Source organism: Ictalurus punctatus, chromosome 7 (genome assembly GCF_001660625.3).
Source record: "Ictalurus punctatus breed USDA103 chromosome 7, Coco_2.0, whole genome shotgun sequence".
Classification (NCBI taxonomy): domain Eukaryota; kingdom Metazoa; phylum Chordata; class Actinopteri; order Siluriformes; family Ictaluridae; genus Ictalurus; species Ictalurus punctatus.
The window spans coordinates 15,349,909-15,371,174 of NC_030422.2; the positions used below are offsets into that span (position 1 = coordinate 15,349,909).

A 21,266-nucleotide genomic window follows, 5' to 3' on the forward strand; every position below is an offset into this window, starting at 1 on the left:
GTGTAGTCCATCCTCTTAAGGTTCAAAGTATTGTGTTTTATGAGATGCTTTTCTGCTCGCCATAGCTGTCAAAAGTGGTTATTTGAGTTAGTGTAACCTTCCTGTCAGCTCAAACCAACAAGGCGTTCCCACCAACAGAACCATTGCTCACTGGATGTTTTTTTTTGTTTGTTTGTTTTTTGCACCATTCTGTCTAAACTGTTAAAACCACTGTGCATGAAAATCCCAGATTAGCATAAAATCACGAATTTGTTGTGTTTGAATAATTGTGTTTTTTTTATTATTATTATTCCACAGGAAATGGCTGTACAGTTGGTACAAGTAAAAGTAATAGCACATGTTCTGACAATTTCCAGTCATCTGAAGGCTGCAATGGACAATACTGCCCCCACAGGTACCACTGCAATACTGCATTGCCAGCTGAAGCTTCTAGCTTTGCACTTGTTTCTACTAAACACAAAACCATATCAGACAATTTGAAAACCATATGCCTAATTGTGATAATATAGTAATAATTATCGGTAGTTGGGGGGGGGGGGGGGGGGGGTGATGTAGATCCATTGATTAAATATGCTTGAATAAGAAAGAAAGTAATTTGAATAAGTGTTCATCATAGTTAGGTGTTTCTTGGGAGGGAACAGATACCTGTGAGAAACAAACTAACAGTGAATTGTAATTTCATGAATTGTGAGTTCATGGAATCAGATTTTACTGAACTTTCCTATATCGAGCTTCCTGTCTAGTCAGGCCAGTCATTACTTTCCTATAGTTGTAACCAAATAGCCAGTTCTCATTCATCTGTGATGTGTGTGTGTGTGTGTGTGTGTGTGTGTGTGTATATAAAGTTCCATGCAGTCTTTGTGTATGTCATCTAGGTTAATAACTTCAACACTTGTCTCAACATTCGTCTAACTTCTCTTTTTCCTACTTTCTTCCATAACATTTCCTGCTTTCTTACCTTAGATGGCATGTGTCCTCATGGTCTACATGCTCTGTAAGCTGTGGTGGGGGGCTACAGAGACGCAGTGTGACTTGTCTTGGGGCTGCAAATGGAGGACGCTCTTGTACGGGTGCTGGTAGAAAGCCAATAGGAACCAGGTCCTGTAACACGCAACCCTGTGTTGCCTGGACAGCTACCCCATGGGGCCCTGTGAGTAAAACGTCATAAGTAATGGCATTTACTTAGGACTTAGTCATATAATGATGAATAAGAATAAGAAAAAATATTGTTCTATAGAGGAACTAAAACTTCTGAGCAGGTTTACCAACTCTTTATCATCCATCTCCTCTATAGACTTTTCTAAGCAAAGGGATACATATTTTAAACCAAAATAAAATATATGTGGTTATTAATGTAAATTATTTACACTAATGTCTGAATAGACTTAAATGATTAAGACAAACCTTTTATAATATCCCCCCACTGTGTGCATTATTGTTGTTGTAGATTTTTATATGACCCACTGTAAGACTTTACTTGTACTAAATCCAATAGTTGATTAATGTATTTATTAGTTCATTTGGTTTATTTGTAAAATAATATTATATAATTATTAGTAGTTATACAAAAATTGTTTTGTACAGGTAATCTACAGTATACTATAACTGATTACAGTATAAACTTTATTTTATGATAATATATCATTTAGTGGTGTTTAGCTTCGATGTGATCACAAAGAAGGTTTCTAGACTAAAAATGATGTCATCGGTAAGCTTTCTGAGGAAGTAGACTTACCGAGGTCTACTTCTTATGAAAGAAGAAGCAAGAGAAAAATTTCCCGAACTGGTATTTTTTTTCCAGAGCTGACCCTATTGCTGTATTGTGATATGAATATGTGCTTTATTCAGTGCCATGGGCAGTGTGTTGGACCACAGAAAGCACTACAGCAAAGACATGTGTTCTGCCAGGACAAGAACAGCACTAGAGTCGCCCATCGAATGTGCAGCAGGCAAGCAAGGCAAGATATCTTCAGGAATTGCCCAAATTATACAGTATATAGCCTTATTTAACTTTATACTTTCATCATACTTGCTGAAAAATTCATCTGAGTTCTTTTAACTCTTTTTACCAATGGCTAAAAAATTTAATTTCTACCTGTTTTGGGGTGCCCGTGTTCAGTGTTGAATTTATTTGTGTTGTCACACTCCACAGTAGTGGTTAATGGCTCATATGAAAGTAGAAACTTTTTTTCAGTTTTTTTTTTTTCACAGTTTTTCCTAAATATTTTTTTTTAACCTAGCCTACTAGGTTTAAATGTTCACATTTTAATGTGGCAGTTGTATATGGTGGTTTAAAATCAAAAAAGCTTCAGCTGTCATCTCTGTACCAATGTTATCGTGGAGAGGTGTGAATTGTTGGCCCAGCAGTGGTCTCACACACTTTCCCTTCACCCTGCTCACCAGCAGTTGAACACAGAGTCACAATAATCTATATACAGAAACCCAGCAGTGTCCTGAATGATCTTATAACAGACTTGCAGCGATAAAATAATTTGTTTGTTTATACTGATTGAAAATGTCCGCTAAGTCGATTTCCCTTCCACTGGCAGAATGGAACCCCAGTGTACTGTGAGAAAGCGTTAAATTCAGTTTGTCTATCTTGGATGATTGTAGAGGTTTTCAATATATTAGAGGAAAGAATGGTACTTATCATACAGAACTTACCAAATACAGAATACATTGATTTTGCTCCTGCTTCTCAGGCCCACCTCACATCGAAACTGCACCACGGACGCCTGTGCCCTGCATTGGCATGTTGGGCCATGGACCCAGTGCACTGCCACATGCGGTCGCCATGGTTTCCAGTCACGCCAAGTCACATGCGTTCACCGCCGTAGTGGAAAACCAGCTCGGGAGTTTCACTGCGCCTGGAGGCCTCGCCCTGCCAGCTGGCAACGCTGCAATATTCTGTCTTGTGGGAAAGGTATGACTCATCCTGTAATTCAAGTATAGAATCCCAGTTCTGTTCAGCCGAATCCACATTTAAAAGTTATTTTCTTCTTTAAAATATTTTGCCTCACATTATTAAATTACTATCAGTGTAATTAGTTCCTTTTTTGTGTTTGCAGGTGATTGCCAAGACAGCACCAGGTACTGTGAGAAGGTCCGACAGCTGGAACTTTGCCCCCTACCCCAGTTTAAAGCACGGTGCTGCCGGTCCTGCAGAGACACCTGAGACTCTACCAGGACAAAAGGGCAGAAACAGAGACTAATCCAGAGACTAAGGAACACCTGCAAACCCACCACACAACCCAGCACATGATCCAAAACCAAAGACCATGGTGTGTGATGGGTTGGGGTCACCAGGTCATCCATTAATCAGCCTAATGACAAGTGGGGGGGGGGGGGGGGGGGGGGGACTGGATGCAAATTGTAAACCAATGGACATTGATTTTAATTTAACTTCAGTGAAGGCTTTGATTAATTGTATTTTACATTTTGGTTTACTCTTTCTTTGGTTTTGCATTTACTGCCTGTCTGATGGTCCAGAAAGATGTAAGACATTTTTAAATTCACTGGATTGCACATTCTAGACTCCATCCATATAAAATAAAAATAGCCTCTAGTTATGACTGAACGTCCATAGGGGTTTGCTGGAGCCTTCACTCTGAACATTTCATTCGGTGTAACCCAAATTGGCTACCATATAGGAACTGGAAAACCATATAGCAAAGTGGAAATTTGCTATATCCCTGTACTCATAAAGGAATGGTGGACAAAAAAGACAAATGTGTATTTATATATAGACCCTTAAATAATGTAATTTTGAACAGGGAGATTTTTGAATTGTAACTAATGAAAAAAACTGCACTTATTATAATTAGATATGTTGCTGTCTTAGTAATAGGCAATTTATCCTATGGCCCAGTATTACAAATGTGACTTCACTTAAACAAAAAAAAAAAAGGGACTTCAGTGTATGGAAACCCTGATAGCTTTGCACTTATAATTTCCAGGTCCATTATTAAATATGGCTGGATATTGTGTTTATTTTTATTATTGTTGTTTGGTTTTGCTTGTGTTAATCCTTTTATAAATTGACCGTGTCCTTGTTTTTCTCCAAGATTTAACCACTTATCAATATAGTGTAGTTGTGCCTAGTATTTATCATCCCTAAACAAGTGTTATTTGCATAATGTGTTCTTCATTTCATAGAAAGAATAATAATTTGTCCTTTAGGGAATAGAATCAAACACTTGTAAAAAAATATTAAAAACACAATGAATCTCATGTGTGTTATGGTTCGGATAATACTGCTGAAAATACTTTTTTGGGGGAGAAAAGGTGATCTTTTTCTCCCCTTTTTTACAGTGCTAGATGTTCACAGAGCTATTTATTACTTTGTTTGATTTGTTTAAGTGCAATTTGTCTGCAAATGAAAATTAATTGGGATTAAACTGTCCAATGCCATTGTTCATCACTAATAACAGGTCGTTTTTGAAATAATAAAGTGTGTTCGATTTTTTTTTACTGTAGTAAATGAATATTAGGTTTGGCACAGGCATACAGGTACAATGTACAGTTTATGACAAAGATATTGATTTCATGGCCATTTACCTTTTCCAATAAACAGTATTTCTTCAACACTCAAAAGACCATAATTTATTAACCATTTGTTTGATTTGTACCGAAATCTTACCAACTACAGTTAGAACTTTTATTATAGTGACCCATAGTAAAAGTCACTAAACAGTACAGCATTTCATAGTATCAGTGCAGAAGTCTTACTTCCTCTTTTGGTTTCTGCAATGTGATGTGCCACAATTCTGGATGATTCATTATAAACACAATGACACAAGTAGACTACAGGTTTAGAGATGTACAGTTTTGGTTGGTTTGCTGTTCGATCAAGAGATTATACATTACACTGAAGGAAGTTTTTCTGACAGATTTCTTCTAGCACAACACACCTGGTTTATGTCTGTAGTTCTGAATGGAGATAGAGTTTTGTTATGACACCAGCTGAAGCATCTGAACCCTGCCTACAGAGCCTCAGGGATCGGCGTGTGTCTCTTGTGGACAAACTCGAGTTCCACATTGATTCACTTATAGATGTATTAATTGCAAAGAAGGTCTTCACTAGAGATGATCGAGAGGAGATACAATATGAGAAGGGTCCACGTGGAAAGGTCCGCAAAGTACTGGATATATTGGAGGGGAAGGGAGAAGAGGCAGCTAAAATCTTTATTTCTACAAGTAGCCACCTGGGAGAGTTCAACATAAAGGCTCTAAAACAGACATCAGGTAAGTGAATGACGCTTTGTTTAGAATGAAAACTTTAAATACTTTGTCCAAATCTTCAACAAATGGACAATTGGATTGTTTTAGATGTCCCTGATATATAGCATAAAATGTGTGTAGTTATATAGTATTTTATATGTATATTATGTAATGTGTATTGTTAAATAGAATTTTATCTGGATATTATATATAATGTGTGTTGGTAAATAGTATTTTATCTGGATATTATATATAATGTGTGTTGATAAATAGTATTTTATCTGGATATTATGTAATATGTGTGTGTGTATATATAGTATTTTAGGTGTATGTTATGTAGTGTGTGTAGTTATAAAGTATTTTATGTGTATATTATATAGTGTGTGTAGTTAAATAAGATTGTATGTGTTTTAGAATTCCAAAAGGTCATAGCAAAGCATAAAGCCACCTTGAGACACAGAAGTGAGTGTATGCTCTACTATAACACACGGCATGGAGAGAAGATCCCCTTTTCTGAACACTATGTCAATCTGCTGATTGTAAAAGGCCACCATAGTTTAGAAATTAAAAGACATGAGGTTTTAACCTTTGGACAGCAGCGCATTTCTCTTCAGCAAAATGCTACGGAGCAGAGACTGATCAAGCCAGCACAGCTGTTTTCCAGTGAAACAGGCAAAAAGCCAGCCAAAAAGATTTTGGTGACTGGAGTTGCAGGGATTGGGAAAACTGTCCTGGTCCAGAAAATTCTTTGCGATTTCAGTAATCACAAAGAACATCAATCCTTTGATTTCATTATTCACCTGACCTTCAGGGACCTGAATCTTGTCAGCAAGCCAGTGAGCCTACGAGAACTTCTTCTCCGTAAGAATGGACATCTTTCTAAGCATCTTGACACCATCACTGAAAATGATGCTAAACTCTTGATCATTCTGGATGGTTTTGATGAATTTAAGCACTACAGGGGTTGCGATGTGGACGTCTTTTTGACAGATATTGATGAGGAAGGCGAGGTGGTGGAAGTCGTGTCCAGCTTAATGTTAGGGGAGCTCCTCCCAGGTGCCTCTGTGCTGGTTACCAGCAGACCCATGGCTGCTAGCCACGTCCCCACTGGATCCATTGACTGCTTTGTTATCATAACTGGATTCTCCACTGTTGAGATCCATGACTTCTTCCAGCGTTTCTTTCTGGATGAGGAGCTAGCTACTAAGATGTTTGACTTAGTAGCAGCAAATGAACTAATGCTTACTCTCTGCTACATACCAGCCTTCTGTCATATTGTGTGTAGCATTCTGAAAGAAAGTAAGGGTCTGTACCCAGCTCACTCTAGAACAATGACTGATATTTACGTTCAGTACTTGCTGGCATTGGTCAAATCACACACAAACAATCGAATTGAATCATTAAGCAATATCATTGGCATGAAGCATCAAGAGCAACTACAAGAAATCCTATTAAAGCTTGGCAGATTGGCATATCAGAAACTAATGAATCAAGAAACTCTGTTTTATGGCAACAATGAAGAAATAGCTAACTGTGTTATCACAAGCACTTTTCTGGACAAGACATTGATTCAGGAGCCAAGCTACACTGAAGACGTGTATTCCTTTACACATCTCACAATACAGGAGTTTTTTGCCGCACTTTATTGTGCCATGGCAGATGTACCCTTATCAGAGACATTAGGTTCAGGCAATGAATATAGTGTTGAAAGTCTGCCAGGCAACCTGGATTTGTTTACGAGATTCCTTTCTGGCCTGCTATCAGAGAGGAACCAAGAACTGCTCTCCAGAAGTATTGGGTTTCAAAAGCAGAACGATAAAATGCAATCCTTCCGACTGAAACTCGTATCGGATACTCAGGCCACTTGTGAGAATGGCGCTTACATTCTAACACAGTTGCACTGTATTTTAGAGCAACAGGATGTGCTACTAATGCAGGAACTCAAGCTGCAATGTCTGCATATCAACCTCAGTGACGTCACGCTCTCCACCATGGACTACAATGCTGTGAAACACTTCCTCAATGAAATACATCTGAATATATCAGAAGTGGATCTGACTGAGACAAACATCAGTGCTGAATCACTAAGAGATTTACAGCCCTACTTGCTCAGATGTGAGAAGATATGGTGAGTCCAAGTTCTGAGTGTTAGACAGAGTATTGATAAGAATTCATACTGTCACATTTTCATGCACACATTTAATAATCTAATATCTAAATCTGTCATAGGCTGGGGGAAAACAAACTGGACCTGGAAGCAATTAAGGTAGTTGCTGACATCCTGCAAGCATCTGATAACTTAAAAGCACTTGGGTAAAGCTTTAATTCATCACCATTCTATTCATGAATTAATGAGTTGGAACATAAAATATTTAAACAATAAAATACTAAAACATACATTAACTTTATGGATACAGTTTAGGATGGACAGACATTGGTGACGAGCATCTTTTTGTACTCACAAATGCTATCAAGACTAATCAAACACTGACAGAACTCTGGTGAGTGGATATATTGCTACAGTAAAAAAAAAAATTCTCTCCTTGAACCATCAATTTACAGTATATAAACATATTTTTTAACTTAAACATCTTATAAAGATTATACAATACATTAACCAGACATTGGAAGGCATATGTAATTTTTATACGTTAACACATTTTCAGTTCTTTTTTATTACATTTTTTTTTTAACTGTTGCTTAGGATGGAGGGGAACAGAATCACTTTTGCAGGCTTATCACCATTAAGTGTGTTTACACCTTCTCCTCTTGAGAAAGTTGTGTAAGTTGAGCAATTGTTACTATCAGAACTTTACTTCCAACAACTAGGGCATGTGCACTTATTACTTTTCTGCCTTTTCGGTTTCAGCAATACAGTAATTGGAAATAATTATGTACTAGACTGTGTATGTCTTATTTCTAGGCCAAAAGATACACTTTATGGCCAAAAGCATGTGGACACCTGACCTGATCACACCCACATGTTCTAGTTCCCCTTTGCTGTTATGATAACCTCCACTCTTCTGGGAAGGCTCTCCACTAGATTTTGGAGCATGGTTATGGTGATTTACCCATTTTGCCACAAGAGCATTTGAGAAGTTGGGCACTGATATCAGGCAAGACGGCCTAGCACACGAAGGTGTTCAGTGGGGTTGAGGTCAGGGGTCTGTGCAGCCCAACTTGTGTTCTTCTGCACCAGCCTTGGCAAACCATGTCTTTGTGGAGCTCACTTTGTGCACAAGGGCATTGTCATGCTGGAACATGTTTGTGCCTATTAGATCCAGTGAAGGGGAAAATAATGCTACAGTAAACAAAGACATTTTAGACAATTGTGTACTCACAACTTTGTTGCAACAGTTTGGGTTAAAACCACAAATGAGTGTGATGGTCAGGTGTCCACATACGTTTGGCCATATTGTGTGAGTATTGTCCTTTTTACTCAACTCATAGGTTATGAACTTTCTTCAGTATTCAGTACTCAGTGCTAGTACTCAGTCCTTCTTATCCTTGCCTGAGTTATGGTTATTTGTCATAATGAACCTATGACTGCATTAATTAATCTGTATATTTTTTAACAGTAAACATGTAAACTGTACTTAATTTCATAAGTAATGTTGCTTTATACGCAACTCAAAATAAAGTATGAAAGTGCTGATCATAAAATGTTACAATTCTGTATTCATAAATTGACAGTACTGACATTACTACTGTATACTCATATTAAAGAGTTAAGTAAGAACACACCTGTGATTTTTTTTAGTGCTATTTGGAACAATGTAACTGATGCTGAAGGAGAACACCTCAACAGCCTCTGTACTGAGCCCTGCTTCACCGTGTCCTTCACAGAAAGTAGTATGTGGAAAGGCTGGGCCAGCTGGGTTCTTCAGAGATGTGAGGTAAGTAGCAGTGAGAAGCTGGTGAAGATCCTGTACAAAGTGTGTGACATATCTGTCCATAGCCTAGAAAGCCAGTGGGCCAAGACTTTCTATAAAAGCCTGACAAAACTAATAAGGACACGAATTGAGCAGTGCTTGGAAGAGGATGTGCGACGGAAACTGGAGAAGTTTGAGACAATTCTGAGCACATAGTGGATTTCTCACTGCTGGGATTTACCAGACTTTAGAAGCTGTTTTACACAAACCAAAGAGAATATTTTTTCTATCTGATTATATATTTATTTATTTATTTATTTTTGTTCATTATTTTATTACAGTTTATATTATATCAGTTAATATTATAAAATTATTTGTTGATTAATTGTATTTATGTGTTTTCATTATTATTTAATACGATTATTTTATTTCTTTCAGATCTTCTGAGTTATTTGTTATCACTAATTAGTGTCTACAATTGTTCTACAGTATATTATTTTATGGCTAACAATAATAAAGGAGTACATCAGTTGTGTTATGAGAAAATAATTCTCTTTCTTCCTCCCAATTTATGTTCTGGACAAATTTTGTTCTCAGAATAAGTGGAGTTCATCAAACTGGTACACGACAGCAGTACATTGTCTGTTTTGCAAGCAGAATTGGGTTTTAAGTGGATACTTTTTCACTGAAATTAAAAGCCTGAATCCAATTTAGAAGGGCTAATACTGTATGACTTCCTATAAATATATTACAACGTAGAATATGTGTTGGTTATAAGTTTCTCTTAATGCTTTATTGTTTCAGCCACATGTGAGAAAACTTCTCAGTGTGAATGAAGCACACAGAAAGACAGAATTACAGACTAACAGTGGAACTATGCAGTTGCATCACAAACATACTGCAGTACACTTTTGGATTCTTTTAAACTCCAGCAAATTTCATGAGAAATATATGTATATATATATATATGTATTCTAAAAAAAATATTATATATATATATATATATATATATATATATATATATATATATATATATATATATATATATATATATACATATAATATTTTTTTTAGAATATATAAAATGTATACCTGTAGTTCCAATTGTAGTTACAAGCTGCTAAGTGGATATGTGCTCTATATGGTGTATGTATGGTCCAACTAAAGTTATGAGATTTTGACCTTGGCTATACTGGACAGGCCAGGAAATGGGGGAGGTACTACGACAAAAGCATGAGAAGAGGATAAATTAAACTTTTCAATTTTTGAAGTTAAAAGTCCTAAATAAATACATTTCCTAACCTCATGTTTGTTCTGGCACCGTGTAATACTTATAAAACCATGAGAAAACAATTTATTGTTCATTCCCTGCTAAACAATTCAGATGAATATGTATATTTAATTGCTTTTTAAAAGTAGTTGTAATCAAGAAATAATGGGTTCACTTAACTTTTTGTCCCAAACCCTGCCATAATGTAGCCTAATGTTGCCTATGTGCTTACTAGGGTTGCTTCAATACCATTTTTGTTTTCAAAATGAATGAGTACATGTACATTAGCATGGTCAGATTTTCATATAAGGAAAACACCAGTATTGTTACTGATGCATCCCTACATCACACAAGCTGTATCTCAATCCGTATACTACCATACTAAATAGTATTATCAAAATAGTACCATTAGTAGTGTACTAAGTTGATGTGCTATGCAGCTGCATCAGACACCCATGACAAAGCTCAGAGAGAGAGGGGGGTGTTAGTACCAACTGGACACTGGAAAATGGAACTCAAAACTGATCCAAAACCTTACACAAGGTAACCTTAGGTCCAACGTGTATTAAGTGACATTGGTAAACACACATATGAGCTAACACCTTTTAACCTAACACTGATTAAACATGGTTGTATCGTTTACCAATTTTCCATTGGAAATTAAAGGAAAATGCAGTATCACATAGGCTGCCAGTTTTATACTGAAATGTCTGTGGCATTTGAAATTTTTAAACCACTTACATAAAATATATATATATATATATATATATATATATATATATATATATATATATATATATATATATATATATATATATATATATATATATTCCCTCCTTTTCTTTCTATTTTCGTCTTTGTTGTACCTCACATCTGCACACGTGACCTCAGTTGTGTTTGTAGTGAGAGCGCGCGCGCTTTCTGAAACGTCATCGATATGCGCCGAGAATTCTCGCCAGTAACTTTTTTCTATTCAAACCACTGACTTGCACGTTTAAACCCACAAATGTTTTAGAGAGATTCCGTAACTTCTACATGCACAAGTGAGTAGCAGTGGACCTCGTTCAGAAGTAGAGGGTTTCATCATTCTCAACAGGAACAAAAACGTTACTGAAACGTTATTTGAACCAGAGCCATTCCCTTTCTAGCATACTCGCTCCTTCTTGCAAACAATGACGGTTGGGCTTTAACGTTTTCGCTTCGATAATCAGGTAAGCTGTCTGAAGAGTCACCAGTTTGCTTTTTACAAGTGGACTGCTGATGTAACTGAGCAGGGAAATGAACGTTCAGTAATAACGTGTGTGTGTCTCCGTGTGTGTGTCTCCGTGTGTGTGTCTCCGTGTGTGTGTCTCCGTGTGTGTGTGTGTCCACAAGTTTGGGATATGGTTGACGCTGAGATGTCGAATATTACGACTGTAGACGACTTGTCCTCCAAGGAGCCAGGTGAGAAGAAGCAAGATAGTGAGAAAAAGAAGAGATCTCGAGTCAAACAGTTGCTGGCAGACGTGAAGAGACAAGTTGAATTCTGGTTTGGTGATGTAAATCTTCACAAAGACAGATATTTGAAAAATGTCATCATGCAATCAAGAGATGGCTGTAAGTGTTAAGCATAACAAATACTGGCATAGTCTGTGTATTTACCTGTAGCCTGGTGAAAAGTGACTACTTTTGTTTTGTTTTTTTTCCTTTGTAGATGTTGATATCTCTCTCTTAACAACATTCAACAGAATGAAAAAGTTGACCACAGATAGCAAGCTGATCGCTAGAGCGCTCAGAAATTCAGAAGTGGTAGAGGTAAAAATAAATTTGACTACCCGAGATGCTGTTTCTAACATTTAGAGAGTCGTCCCATGTTTAAATCTGTATCCATGTTTGCTGTTTTGTTTATGTTAGGTGAATCTTGAAGGAACACAGATAAGAAGGAAACAGCGACTCGGGGACAGCCCGAGTGATGTAGATGACCGCACAATATATGTTGTAAATATCAACCCTATTAATCAAATAATCTTATTTAATTTCTCAGATTTTATTATCCATGATTTTATGACATTGAAATGCTCTTGTTTTTCAGGAACTTCTACCAAAAGATGTTACCCACATGTGGATAGAACGAGTGTTTAATAAGTGTGGGAATGTGGTGTACGTTAGTATCCCCAGGTACAAGTCTACAGGTGATTCCAAGGGCTTTGCCTTTGTGGAGTTTAAGACTCAAGCACAAGCACAGAAAGCCATTGAGGTATCTGATCTTTTTCAAATTAATTTAATGATTTTTCACGGAAATACTTGTTTTATGTGCAGCGTTTTTGGGCCCTTTCATGCTTGAAGCTTAGCCACTTAACCAACACTAAATTTATGATTTGACACATATATATAAAAATAACTAGTTTTGTGTATTGCATCCAGCTATTATTTTTCTCTTCTTTTTCTTGATTTCAAATATCCAGACCATATGACGCTTCTTCAGTGGTGCAGCTCTGACCTTTGGCTCAGGTTGCACCTCATGGGGCAGTTTAGCAGTTTGAATTTATAAAAGAATCTGCCCGCATCCCAAAACATACATGACATGTTTGGTTTACTTTTTGTTATGTGTGTTGATTCAGAATTGAATCACTTTCTCATTGCAGTCAAACTGCGCTTGAGTTGGCTTGGGACTGAACCCTTAATGTTTTGACAGCCACAGTCCACATGCAATGCCATGCCTGAAATATTCAGATAGGGTTCATTCAGATAATTCAGCATTTATACTAAGACCTGTTTGTATTTACAAATTTTCTTGAGTACTAGTATTAAGCTCAGGGTTAATATTACATAAACACACCTGTAATAGATGAGTGGAAGACTTCACTGGCATAACTGCCATCTTTAAATCTGAATATGCACTTCTGATTTGTGTGAGAGTAAAAGCAAACATTTGGGCCATGCTAGTTGATTTATTGAATACAGTAGGATTCTGTCATGTCTTAGATGCTGAACAACCCTCCAGAGGACGCCCCAAGAAAGGCGGGCATTTTCCCCAAGACCTTGGCAAGAAAACCAATTCCTTTTCATACAGTCCAAGATGGCACAAAAGGTAATGCACCTCATCTATATAGCAGAGAAAATTCTGTGTCAGTTTATGCCCTAAGCCATATCCACCTGAGGCAAATACAGTTGTTAAAATTTTATATCCAGTGCACAATATTTTTGCATCATTCTGCACGAAAAGTAACTTGGGAATGTTTTAGACTTGGAGTGCCACAAAGTGAACTGTGCACATATAGCAACATACAATATACTATATCTATATCTATATATATATATATATATATATATATATATATATATATATATATATATATATATATATATATATATATATATATATATATATAATAAAAATTGTATATAAATGCTTTTAATATGCTCAGCGTAACTAGTTTATGTTTAAGCAGTGTGTCTCCCGCTTAGTGCCCCAAGTTCCCTGGGATAAGCTCCAGGCTCCCCATGACCCTGTGTAGGATCATAATTTGCATGAGTATTATATTCTAACCAACTACTTTATTAAGAACACCTTTACAACTGTTCATTCATGCAATTATCCAATCAGCCAATCGACAGCACAATGCATAGAATCATGCAGATACAGATCAAGAGATTCAGTTAATGTTCACATCAAACATCCCAATGGAGGGAAAATGTTATAGCATTGACTTTGAACTTGATGTGGTCATCGCTGCCAGATGGGCTATGTCAGTGTTGAGTAATTCAGAAACTGCTGAGCATCAAGGATTTCATGCATAAAAGTCTCTAGCAGTTACACAGAACGATTTGGGGGCTGGGGTGGACAGTTCTTCAGGTGGAAAAGTCTAGTTGGTGATAGAGGTCAGAAGAGAATAACCAGACTGACAGGATGGCTACAGTAACTCAACCAACCACTCTTTACAACTGTGGTGAGCAGAAAAGCATCTGTTGTATTTACCAATGCTAGATTAAAGAAATCTAGATCCATAACTCTGATTTAATTGTAACTACAAGGTACCAAGATCCTGATCTGAACTGACTGACAGCAGTATCTATACTGCAATAGTACAGCACTTTGGCGCTTTGACTTGTAGAAGCATCTTGCAAATTGTGTATATTAAGTCTGACTATAAAATAAGACAAATAAACAAATGGCTAATTCTGAAAGGTAAATTCTGAAATCTCTTAATAATTAAAAACTACAGAAACTATGGCTAATAGTAATAAGCCACTTAGGAAGATAGGTTGCCATGGGCTTTAATTTTGACTAATGATGCACAAGGTAATTTTTGAACTTTGAAGATCTGACTTTTAAAAACAGTACTTTTTCATTTGTCCTTTAGATGAGGATGAATGGAGAGGAGAAGATGATGAGGATGGAAAGAAGAAGAAGAAAAAGAAAAAGAGACCACGCGGTGAGCAGAAAGATGGTTTTGTAGAAGAAATGGCAACCGAGAAGGTGACTGATGAGGAGAACGCTGCTGAGACTGAAGCAGCCAGCAGGAAAAGAACACAGTCTTCAGAGGGCACTGAGATGGAGAGCGTGACTGGCATTAAAAATTCGCAGAAGAAGGCAGATAAGAAAAGACGCCGGTCACATAGTTCTGAGCTGTCTGGGGGAGAAGGCCAAGTAGAGAAGCCTGCCAAAATGAGGAAAGTGGATGAGGAGGCGAGTGATGTGAAGGGTAAGAAGATTCTGAGCCTGAATGTTGGTGGTAGTAAGTTAGTGGAGGGGGAAGTAACGATTATTTAATATAGACTACTCAATCACTAGCTAATTTGTATTTATTTTTTTTAATTGGGCTCAGTATTGTGTTTGTTCATGGTAGCAATCCTGACTTTCACTAAATCATAATCAGAGCTGGGAAAGGGTTTTATACTGAACACTGATAGCTGAAATTGCAATTCCTTAAGCACTTTCAGTGATCTGATCCTTTTAATTGCTTAGCTGCTTGGTTCAGTTATATTGGCAGTAGATGTGACCTGGAATTGATCATTGTTCCCTAGAGATATCATCTGAGAACAATAAAGAAACGGAAATGGAGGATGGAAAAAAGGATGAGAAAGATGATTCCATATTAAAGGCAAAGAGGAAGAGAAAGAAGAAATATAAGGAGAGACTGAAGATTGAGGAAGAGGTTATTCCTCTCAGAGTGCTCTCAAAGTAAGCTTCTTTAGACATAACTGTTGATTTTTCATTGGAGCCAAGAAGGTTGCGTTGAGGGGGAAAAACAAAACTTGGTATTATAATAATGATGGCATATATTTAAAGGAAAACTCTGCCCTGAAACACAGTAAAAAGCATTTTTATTGAAATATTTAGACTTGTTTAAAAGAGCAAGAACAACTTTTCTCACTCACCATTTTCCAGTGATGTTTAATGTCAGATTAATTAGATACCTAAGGTAGAATCAGTGAGACATTCGACTCAAAGTTCAGGTGTACAATGCAGGTATACACCGCAGTTGTGCCAAGTCACTCACATTTTAGGTAGAGATAAATCTCACTGTAGCAGGTAGTCTAATGGCATTATGGATAATGTAGGAAACTGTTAGTTAAATTGTAAATTGACCAAATATAAATTAAATATGTTTAAACTAAAAAGTGCACCATTGAAGATCACATGTTTAATAGATAAATATGGAAGTCTTTCAGGGTGGATTTTTTGTTTAATTACCCCAGAAATTGTACTTTTCTTGCTATAGTTTTGTAAAGAAAATATGTATAATTTCAAGGCCTTGTCACAAACTTACCAATAACACTTTTTTTGTTTGTTTGGAATATCATTATTGAAATGTTTCTTGTTGGTTGAAGGAAAGAGTGGTTGGAGCTGAAGAAGGAGTATTTGACACTCCAGAGGCAGTGCATGGCCAATCTGAAGAAGAATATTTCTGATCTTCAAAAAGTGTCATCTGACAATCTACACTCTTTTGAGGATGGTGGGAAAACCGGTGAGTAACTGACAGATTCATCAACTGTTTGGTGGAAATGGTTTCGTCTCCAAATTGAATTGTAGCACCATAATGCTTAGCTATCTTGCTAATAAAACTAAAAGAAAGTTGAATATTACATTGGTGTACTTACACAGGGGGTGATTGTAACCCTAAGAAAGAAACTCCTGATGGGCCGAAGTTTGTGAGTGGAGTCATCCTGAAAATCACCCACAACCAGCCTTTGCCTAACAAAAAAACTGTCAAGGTACAATATTGTGGCAACTTGCATAATAGTCAAGTGATACATTTTCATGTGATTCATTTGCGTATGATTCATTTACATGTGATTCATTTACTAATTTACTTCTCTTTAAATCCAGTTTTAGACTGTGATATTACAAAGGTTTGAATGAGATAACCCCAGTAAAATTGCCTGAATTCTATAATATAATTTGTTCACCATGTTAGGTTTAAATCCTCTAAAAACAGATTCGCAATTAAATAACATTACATCCTTCAAAGCATTGGCATGTTCTGCTTACTCTCACAATCCTCCAAACACCCACACACCCAAAGTCTCCATAAACAAATGAGACAGCAGTGTATCCTACAAAAAACGAACGTTGTCCACAATGTGAAAAGAACTCGGAGAGTAAGCTGGACTAACCAACAAAATTACCAAGACTGATAAACAGTCTGCACACAATAATAAATGTAATGTCCTTACCTTTTAAAGACTTGTAACAAATAATATAAGTGTAGCACATAAAGCTGAGGAGATAACACTAATAAAATTAAATAAACAGAAACTCTAACCCGGTCAGAGCATCAAAACAGAGAAGCACATTAATACAGAAGTAAATTTTAAGAGGAGTAAGTCCACAAAATCTAGGTTTAGTAATAAAACGAAAATATCGTCAATAAAAATCCGAATACTGTAGAGCTGGAAGGCCGAGTGCAAAAAATTAAAATAATAGAAGAGCGAAAAAGACTCCGCTGTGGAGATGATGCAATTCACCCCGATATCAAGAGTTTAACATAGTCTCCTTCTTCCTCCGCTGAAATAAAGTCCTTCTGAACACCGTTATATGTAATGTGAAGCCGTGCTGGGTGAAGTATTCCATAGCGAGCACTCTCAATATCATGAAGTTGATGCCGAACCTCGTTAAATGCGGCCCGGGCTGTCTTGGCTGTGTAGTCAGGGAAAACGGAGATGGTCAAATCTCTCTCGCACGGCGTAAAATCTCAACACAGTCACTGTGATAGTGGAATCTGCACACAATAGCTTGTGGTTGTTCACCAGGCTTGGGCTTCAGCTGAAGGGTCCTGTGGGACCGGTCCAAAACCGGCTCCTTCTCCAGACCAAACGCCTCTTTTAACAAGGCCGCTACAGCAGTAGTTGTACATGTGTCAGCGCTTTCTGGAACTCCCACTATCCTAACGTTATTGCACTGTGACCTCGACTCCAAATCCTCACATTTATTCTCTAATTGAGTCACGGTCGCAGTGAGAGACTCGATAGTAGTCTTCATATGAACTATGTCATAATAGTCATAATAGAACTTGCATAATAGTAACACAAGTTATTTTTTGTAAAAAGGATTGGAATGACAGTGCTGAGAGTGACTCAAGTATAAATTTCTCTTCTGTGTGTTTCTTTGTTTGTAGGACACCCTGTCAGAGATATCCGCAGTGCAGTATGTGGACATTGTGGAGGGAGATGCTGAGGGTTATATCCGCTTTAAGACTCCTGAGGATGCCAAAGCGGTCATCACAGCTCGTTCCGAACTGCAGAAAAAGCACAACTGGAATCTGGACGTCCTGACAGGTTAGGAAAGTAAATACAAAGCACTAAGCAATGCAAGTTTCAAACTTGTTAAATCTTGCATTCCTCACTATGCTAACTTTATACCTTTCCTTTTAATTTCATTGTAGCTTCATTGCTTTGAGGTAAATAACGTAATAAGCCAGATCCTTAAGGAATACAGTCATTCTAACATGGGCTATTTCAGATTTTATTGCTTGTGGTACAATAATTCTAGCATAAAACTTTAAGGGTGTAACTATACAGCGTATCATATCATTTAGCACAAGGCTATCTATTGGATATGTGTACATATCAAACAATGCAGACTACATTAAGAGTTAATCTGTATATTGTAAAATACTACTGTTTAGGTGCAGTGTAATAAACATTTAAACCTAATAAAGCCCATGCTCCCACCTCTGAAAAAGGTAACTAAGTAGATTCCTCTTTATCTTGAATCAGGAGAGGCTTAGGAGGTTTAAAAAAACATTTCTCCTAGCACACTGCTTTTCACAAGCCAGTATGCTAGCATACTATTATATTAGCTTGAACTGGAACTAAAGTTTCCTCTAGTCCTTAAGTTCTGGTGTATGGGAGCACTTTCAGGTTTATTCTCTCTGTTTGCATACTTGACTATTATTAATTAATCAAATTATATCTTAAGGTGATCATGAACAAAGGTACTGGCAGAAGATATTGGTGGATCGACAGGCTAAACTGAATCGACCAAGGGACAAAAAGCGAGGCACAGAAAAGGTAAGTAGACTATTAGAATTTATACTTTCCCATTTTTTCCCACCTTTTTTTTTGTATTCAAAGAAATCACCCGAATTCAGAAGATTTGTTTTTGTCATATTCTCCTTTCCTAGCTTATTTCCAAGGCTGAGAAAATCATCATCGCACGGACCAAAGAGGCAAATAAGCACATTCGTTTTGATGATTAACAACTTTTGTAACTACTTTTTTCCATTTAATTAACATTAAAACATTGAATGTTTTAAAATTGATATGGTAAAGGTATACAAGACTCAGCTGTTCCATGTAACTTTTTTTAGTGGTTACTGACATGTATGTAAATATGTGGGTGCAAATTTTCATGAATGACTGTGAATGTGTTTAGATTACTGTGCATTTTCTTTGTAAAGCAATAGACCATTTTTAAAATAAATTGTTTTCCAAGATCTTTAAATGCTTTATTTTTATAACTCATTTGCAACTCATTCCACTCATTCCAAAATTCATAACAACCAACATGAAAAAAATATATATATAGCGCATACCTTAGGTAATATTTCATGTCAAACATACTGGGACATTGTATAGGCTTATTTAGACAAAATTAATATTTTATGATTTTCTCTGTTCTGGACAGAATAACATCAGTAAATCTCTTCCTAACAAGATTGGAGATATTTGTTGGGGGTTAGAGGACTGGCCTTGGTCCACTTCACTATGCAGAATATTTTTGTTCACAACGGGTTTTCAGTATGGTTCAAATACAGAGACTGATTCTTTTAGCATTTCTATGTTGCTTTGGAAATATGTTTAACTTATCATGTTGAAAGGTCTATTTATGGCTAAGTCTGGTTTAACCAGGTTTAGGGCTGAAATGTCTTGGTATTTGGCAGAATTCATGAGGCCATCAATTCAAACTACCAGCCTGAACCACGACAACAGAACAGCCAGCCCCAGAGCTTTTTTCTTATTATTTGTATGACGATCCTGAGGTTGGGATCAGACCCTGGAGCTGTAAGGCAGCATCTTTTTTTCTTTCTTCTTTTTTTTTTCTTTTTGTAAATTGTCAAGGTAAATGTTAATGTAACACACCAGTCTTTGTGTTTTTCAAACCAAGTATTTCTTAAAAAAAAGTTATTAAGAAATACTTAATAACTTATATAAGAGTTGTCTTTTATACAGGTAACAAGCTGAGATTAGGAGCACTCCCTTTAAGAGTGTGCTCCTAATCTCAGTTTGTTACCTGCATAAAAGACACCTGTCCACAGAAGCAAGCAATCAATCAGATTCCAAACTCTCCACCATGGCCAAGACCAAAGAGCTCTCCAAGGATGGCAGGGACAAGATTGTAGACCTACACAAGTCTGGAATGGGCTACAAGACCATTGCCAAGCAGCTTGGTGAGAAGGTGACAACAGTTGGTGCGATTATTCGCAAATGGAAGAAGCACAAAAGAACTGTCGATCTCCCTCGGCCTGGGGCTCCATGCAAGATCTCACCTCGTGGAGTTGCAATGATCATGAGAACAGTGAGGAATCAGCCCAGAACTACACGGGAGGATCTTGTCAATGATCTCAAGGCAGCTGGGACCATAGTCACCAAGAAAACAATTGGTAACACGCTACGCCATGAAGGACTGAAATCCTGCAGCGCCTGCAAGGTCTGCTGCTCAATAAAGCACATATACATGCCTGTCTGAAGTTTTCCAATGAACATCTGAATGATTCAGAGGACAACTGGGTGAAAGTGTTGTGGTCAGATGAGACCAAAATGGAGCTCTCTGGCATCAACTCAATTCGCTGTGTTTGGAGGAGGAGGAGTGGGGGTGTTGTTCTGCTAAGGGGACAGGACAACTTCACCACATCAAAGGGACGATGGACGGGGCCATGTACCGTCAAATCTTGGGTGAGAACCTCCTTCCCTCAGCCAGGGCATTGAAAATGGGCTGTGGATGGGTATTCCAGCATGACAATGACCCAAAACACACGGCCAAGGCAACAAAGGAGTGGCTCAAGAAGAAGCCCATTAAGGTCCTGGAGTGGCCTAGCCAGTCTCCATAGAAAATAGAAAATCCCATAGAAAATCTGTGGAGGGAGCTGAAGGTTCGAGTTGCCAAACATCAGCCTAGAAACCTTAATGACTTTGAGAAGATCTGCAAAGAGGAGTGGGACAAAATCCCTCCTGAGATGTGTGCAAACCTGGTGGCCAACTACAAGAAACATCTGACCTCTGTGATTGCCAACAAGGGTTTTGCTACCAAGTACTAAGTCATGTTTTGCAGAGGGGTCAAATACATTTTTCCCTCATTAAAATGCAAATCAACTTATAACATTTTTATCATGCATTTTTCTGGATTTTTTTTTTTGTTGTTATTCTGTCTCTCACTGTTCAAATAAATCTACCATTAAAATTACAGAATGATCAGTGGG

General features: G+C 37.3%; 4 protein-coding genes across 5 annotated transcripts in view; all 4 read left to right on the forward strand.

Annotated features, from left to right (window-relative positions):
• The window catches only part of LOC108268079 (ADAMTS-like protein 1), a 109,148-nt gene extending 108,754 nt beyond the window's left edge, over positions 1–394 (forward strand). Inside the window, exon 22 of the mRNA XM_053681311.1 lies at positions 298–394. The gene's annotated coding sequence lies outside the window, so the exon portion shown is untranslated. The remainder of the gene's footprint in view (positions 1–297) is intronic.
• A 615-nt stretch (positions 395–1,009) lies between these two features.
• On the forward strand, positions 1,010–4,586 carry LOC124628330 (ADAMTS-like protein 1). The gene is made up of 4 exons (XM_053681312.1): positions 1,010–1,150; positions 1,849–1,992; positions 2,703–2,923; positions 3,069–4,586. The coding sequence occupies exons 2-4, from the start codon at positions 1,853–1,855 to the stop codon at positions 3,173–3,175; spliced, it is 468 nt and encodes a 155-aa protein (XP_053537287.1). The 5' UTR covers positions 1,010–1,150; positions 1,849–1,852; the 3' UTR covers positions 3,176–4,586.
• Positions 4,587–4,722: 136 nt separating this feature from the next.
• LOC108267151 (NACHT, LRR and PYD domains-containing protein 1 homolog) lies at positions 4,723–9,641 on the forward strand. Of its 2 annotated transcripts, XM_017471136.3 has the most exons (6): positions 4,727–5,244; positions 5,635–7,348; positions 7,450–7,533; positions 7,638–7,721; positions 7,925–8,002; positions 8,981–9,641. In XM_017471136.3, the coding sequence occupies exons 1-6, from the start codon at positions 4,953–4,955 to the stop codon at positions 9,306–9,308; spliced, it is 2,580 nt and encodes an 859-aa protein (XP_017326625.2). In that variant the 5' UTR covers positions 4,727–4,952; the 3' UTR covers positions 9,309–9,641. The 2 variants fall into 2 exon arrangements, with proteins under 2 accessions (XP_017326626.2, XP_017326625.2); XM_017471137.3 differs by lacking the exon at positions 7,925–8,002 and having other exon boundaries at positions 4,723–5,244.
• Positions 9,642–11,279: 1,638 nt separating this feature from the next.
• larp7 (La ribonucleoprotein 7, transcriptional regulator) lies at positions 11,280–19,291 on the forward strand. Its single transcript, XM_017473278.3, has 13 exons — positions 11,280–11,573; positions 11,737–11,958; positions 12,056–12,156; positions 12,256–12,339; positions 12,434–12,598; positions 13,327–13,432; positions 14,706–15,047; positions 15,370–15,526; positions 16,177–16,313; positions 16,451–16,560; positions 17,964–18,123; positions 18,767–18,858; positions 18,972–19,291. The coding sequence occupies exons 2-13, from the start codon at positions 11,745–11,747 to the stop codon at positions 19,044–19,046; spliced, it is 1,743 nt and encodes a 580-aa protein (XP_017328767.1). The 5' UTR covers positions 11,280–11,573; positions 11,737–11,744; the 3' UTR covers positions 19,047–19,291.
• Positions 19,292–21,266: the final 1,975 nt, after the last annotated feature.

Coding starts and splice junctions, on each gene's coding strand:
- larp7 (XM_017473278.3), top strand. CDS start 11,745: ATGGTTGACGCTGAGATGTCGAATATTACGACTGTAGACGACTTGTCC. Junction 13,433..14,705: donor AGTCCAAGATGGCACAAAAG/GTAATGCACCTC, acceptor TTTGTCCTTTAG/ATGAGGATGAATGGAGAGGA. Junction 15,527..16,176: donor CCTCTCAGAGTGCTCTCAAA/GTAAGCTTCTTT, acceptor TGTTGGTTGAAG/GAAAGAGTGGTTGGAGCTGA.
- LOC124628330 (XM_053681312.1), top strand. CDS start 1,853: ATGGGCAGTGTGTTGGACCACAGAAAGCACTACAGCAAAGACATGTGT. Junction 1,993..2,702: donor GGAATTGCCCAAATTATACA/GTATATAGCCTT, acceptor CCTGCTTCTCAG/GCCCACCTCACATCGAAACT. Junction 2,924..3,068: donor TATTCTGTCTTGTGGGAAAG/GTATGACTCATC, acceptor TTGTGTTTGCAG/GTGATTGCCAAGACAGCACC.
- LOC108267151 (XM_017471136.3), top strand. CDS start 4,953: ATGACACCAGCTGAAGCATCTGAACCCTGCCTACAGAGCCTCAGGGAT. Junction 7,534..7,637: donor GATAACTTAAAAGCACTTGG/GTAAAGCTTTAA, acceptor TTATGGATACAG/TTTAGGATGGACAGACATTG. Junction 8,003..8,980: donor TCTCCTCTTGAGAAAGTTGT/GTAAGTTGAGCA, acceptor GATTTTTTTTAG/TGCTATTTGGAACAATGTAA.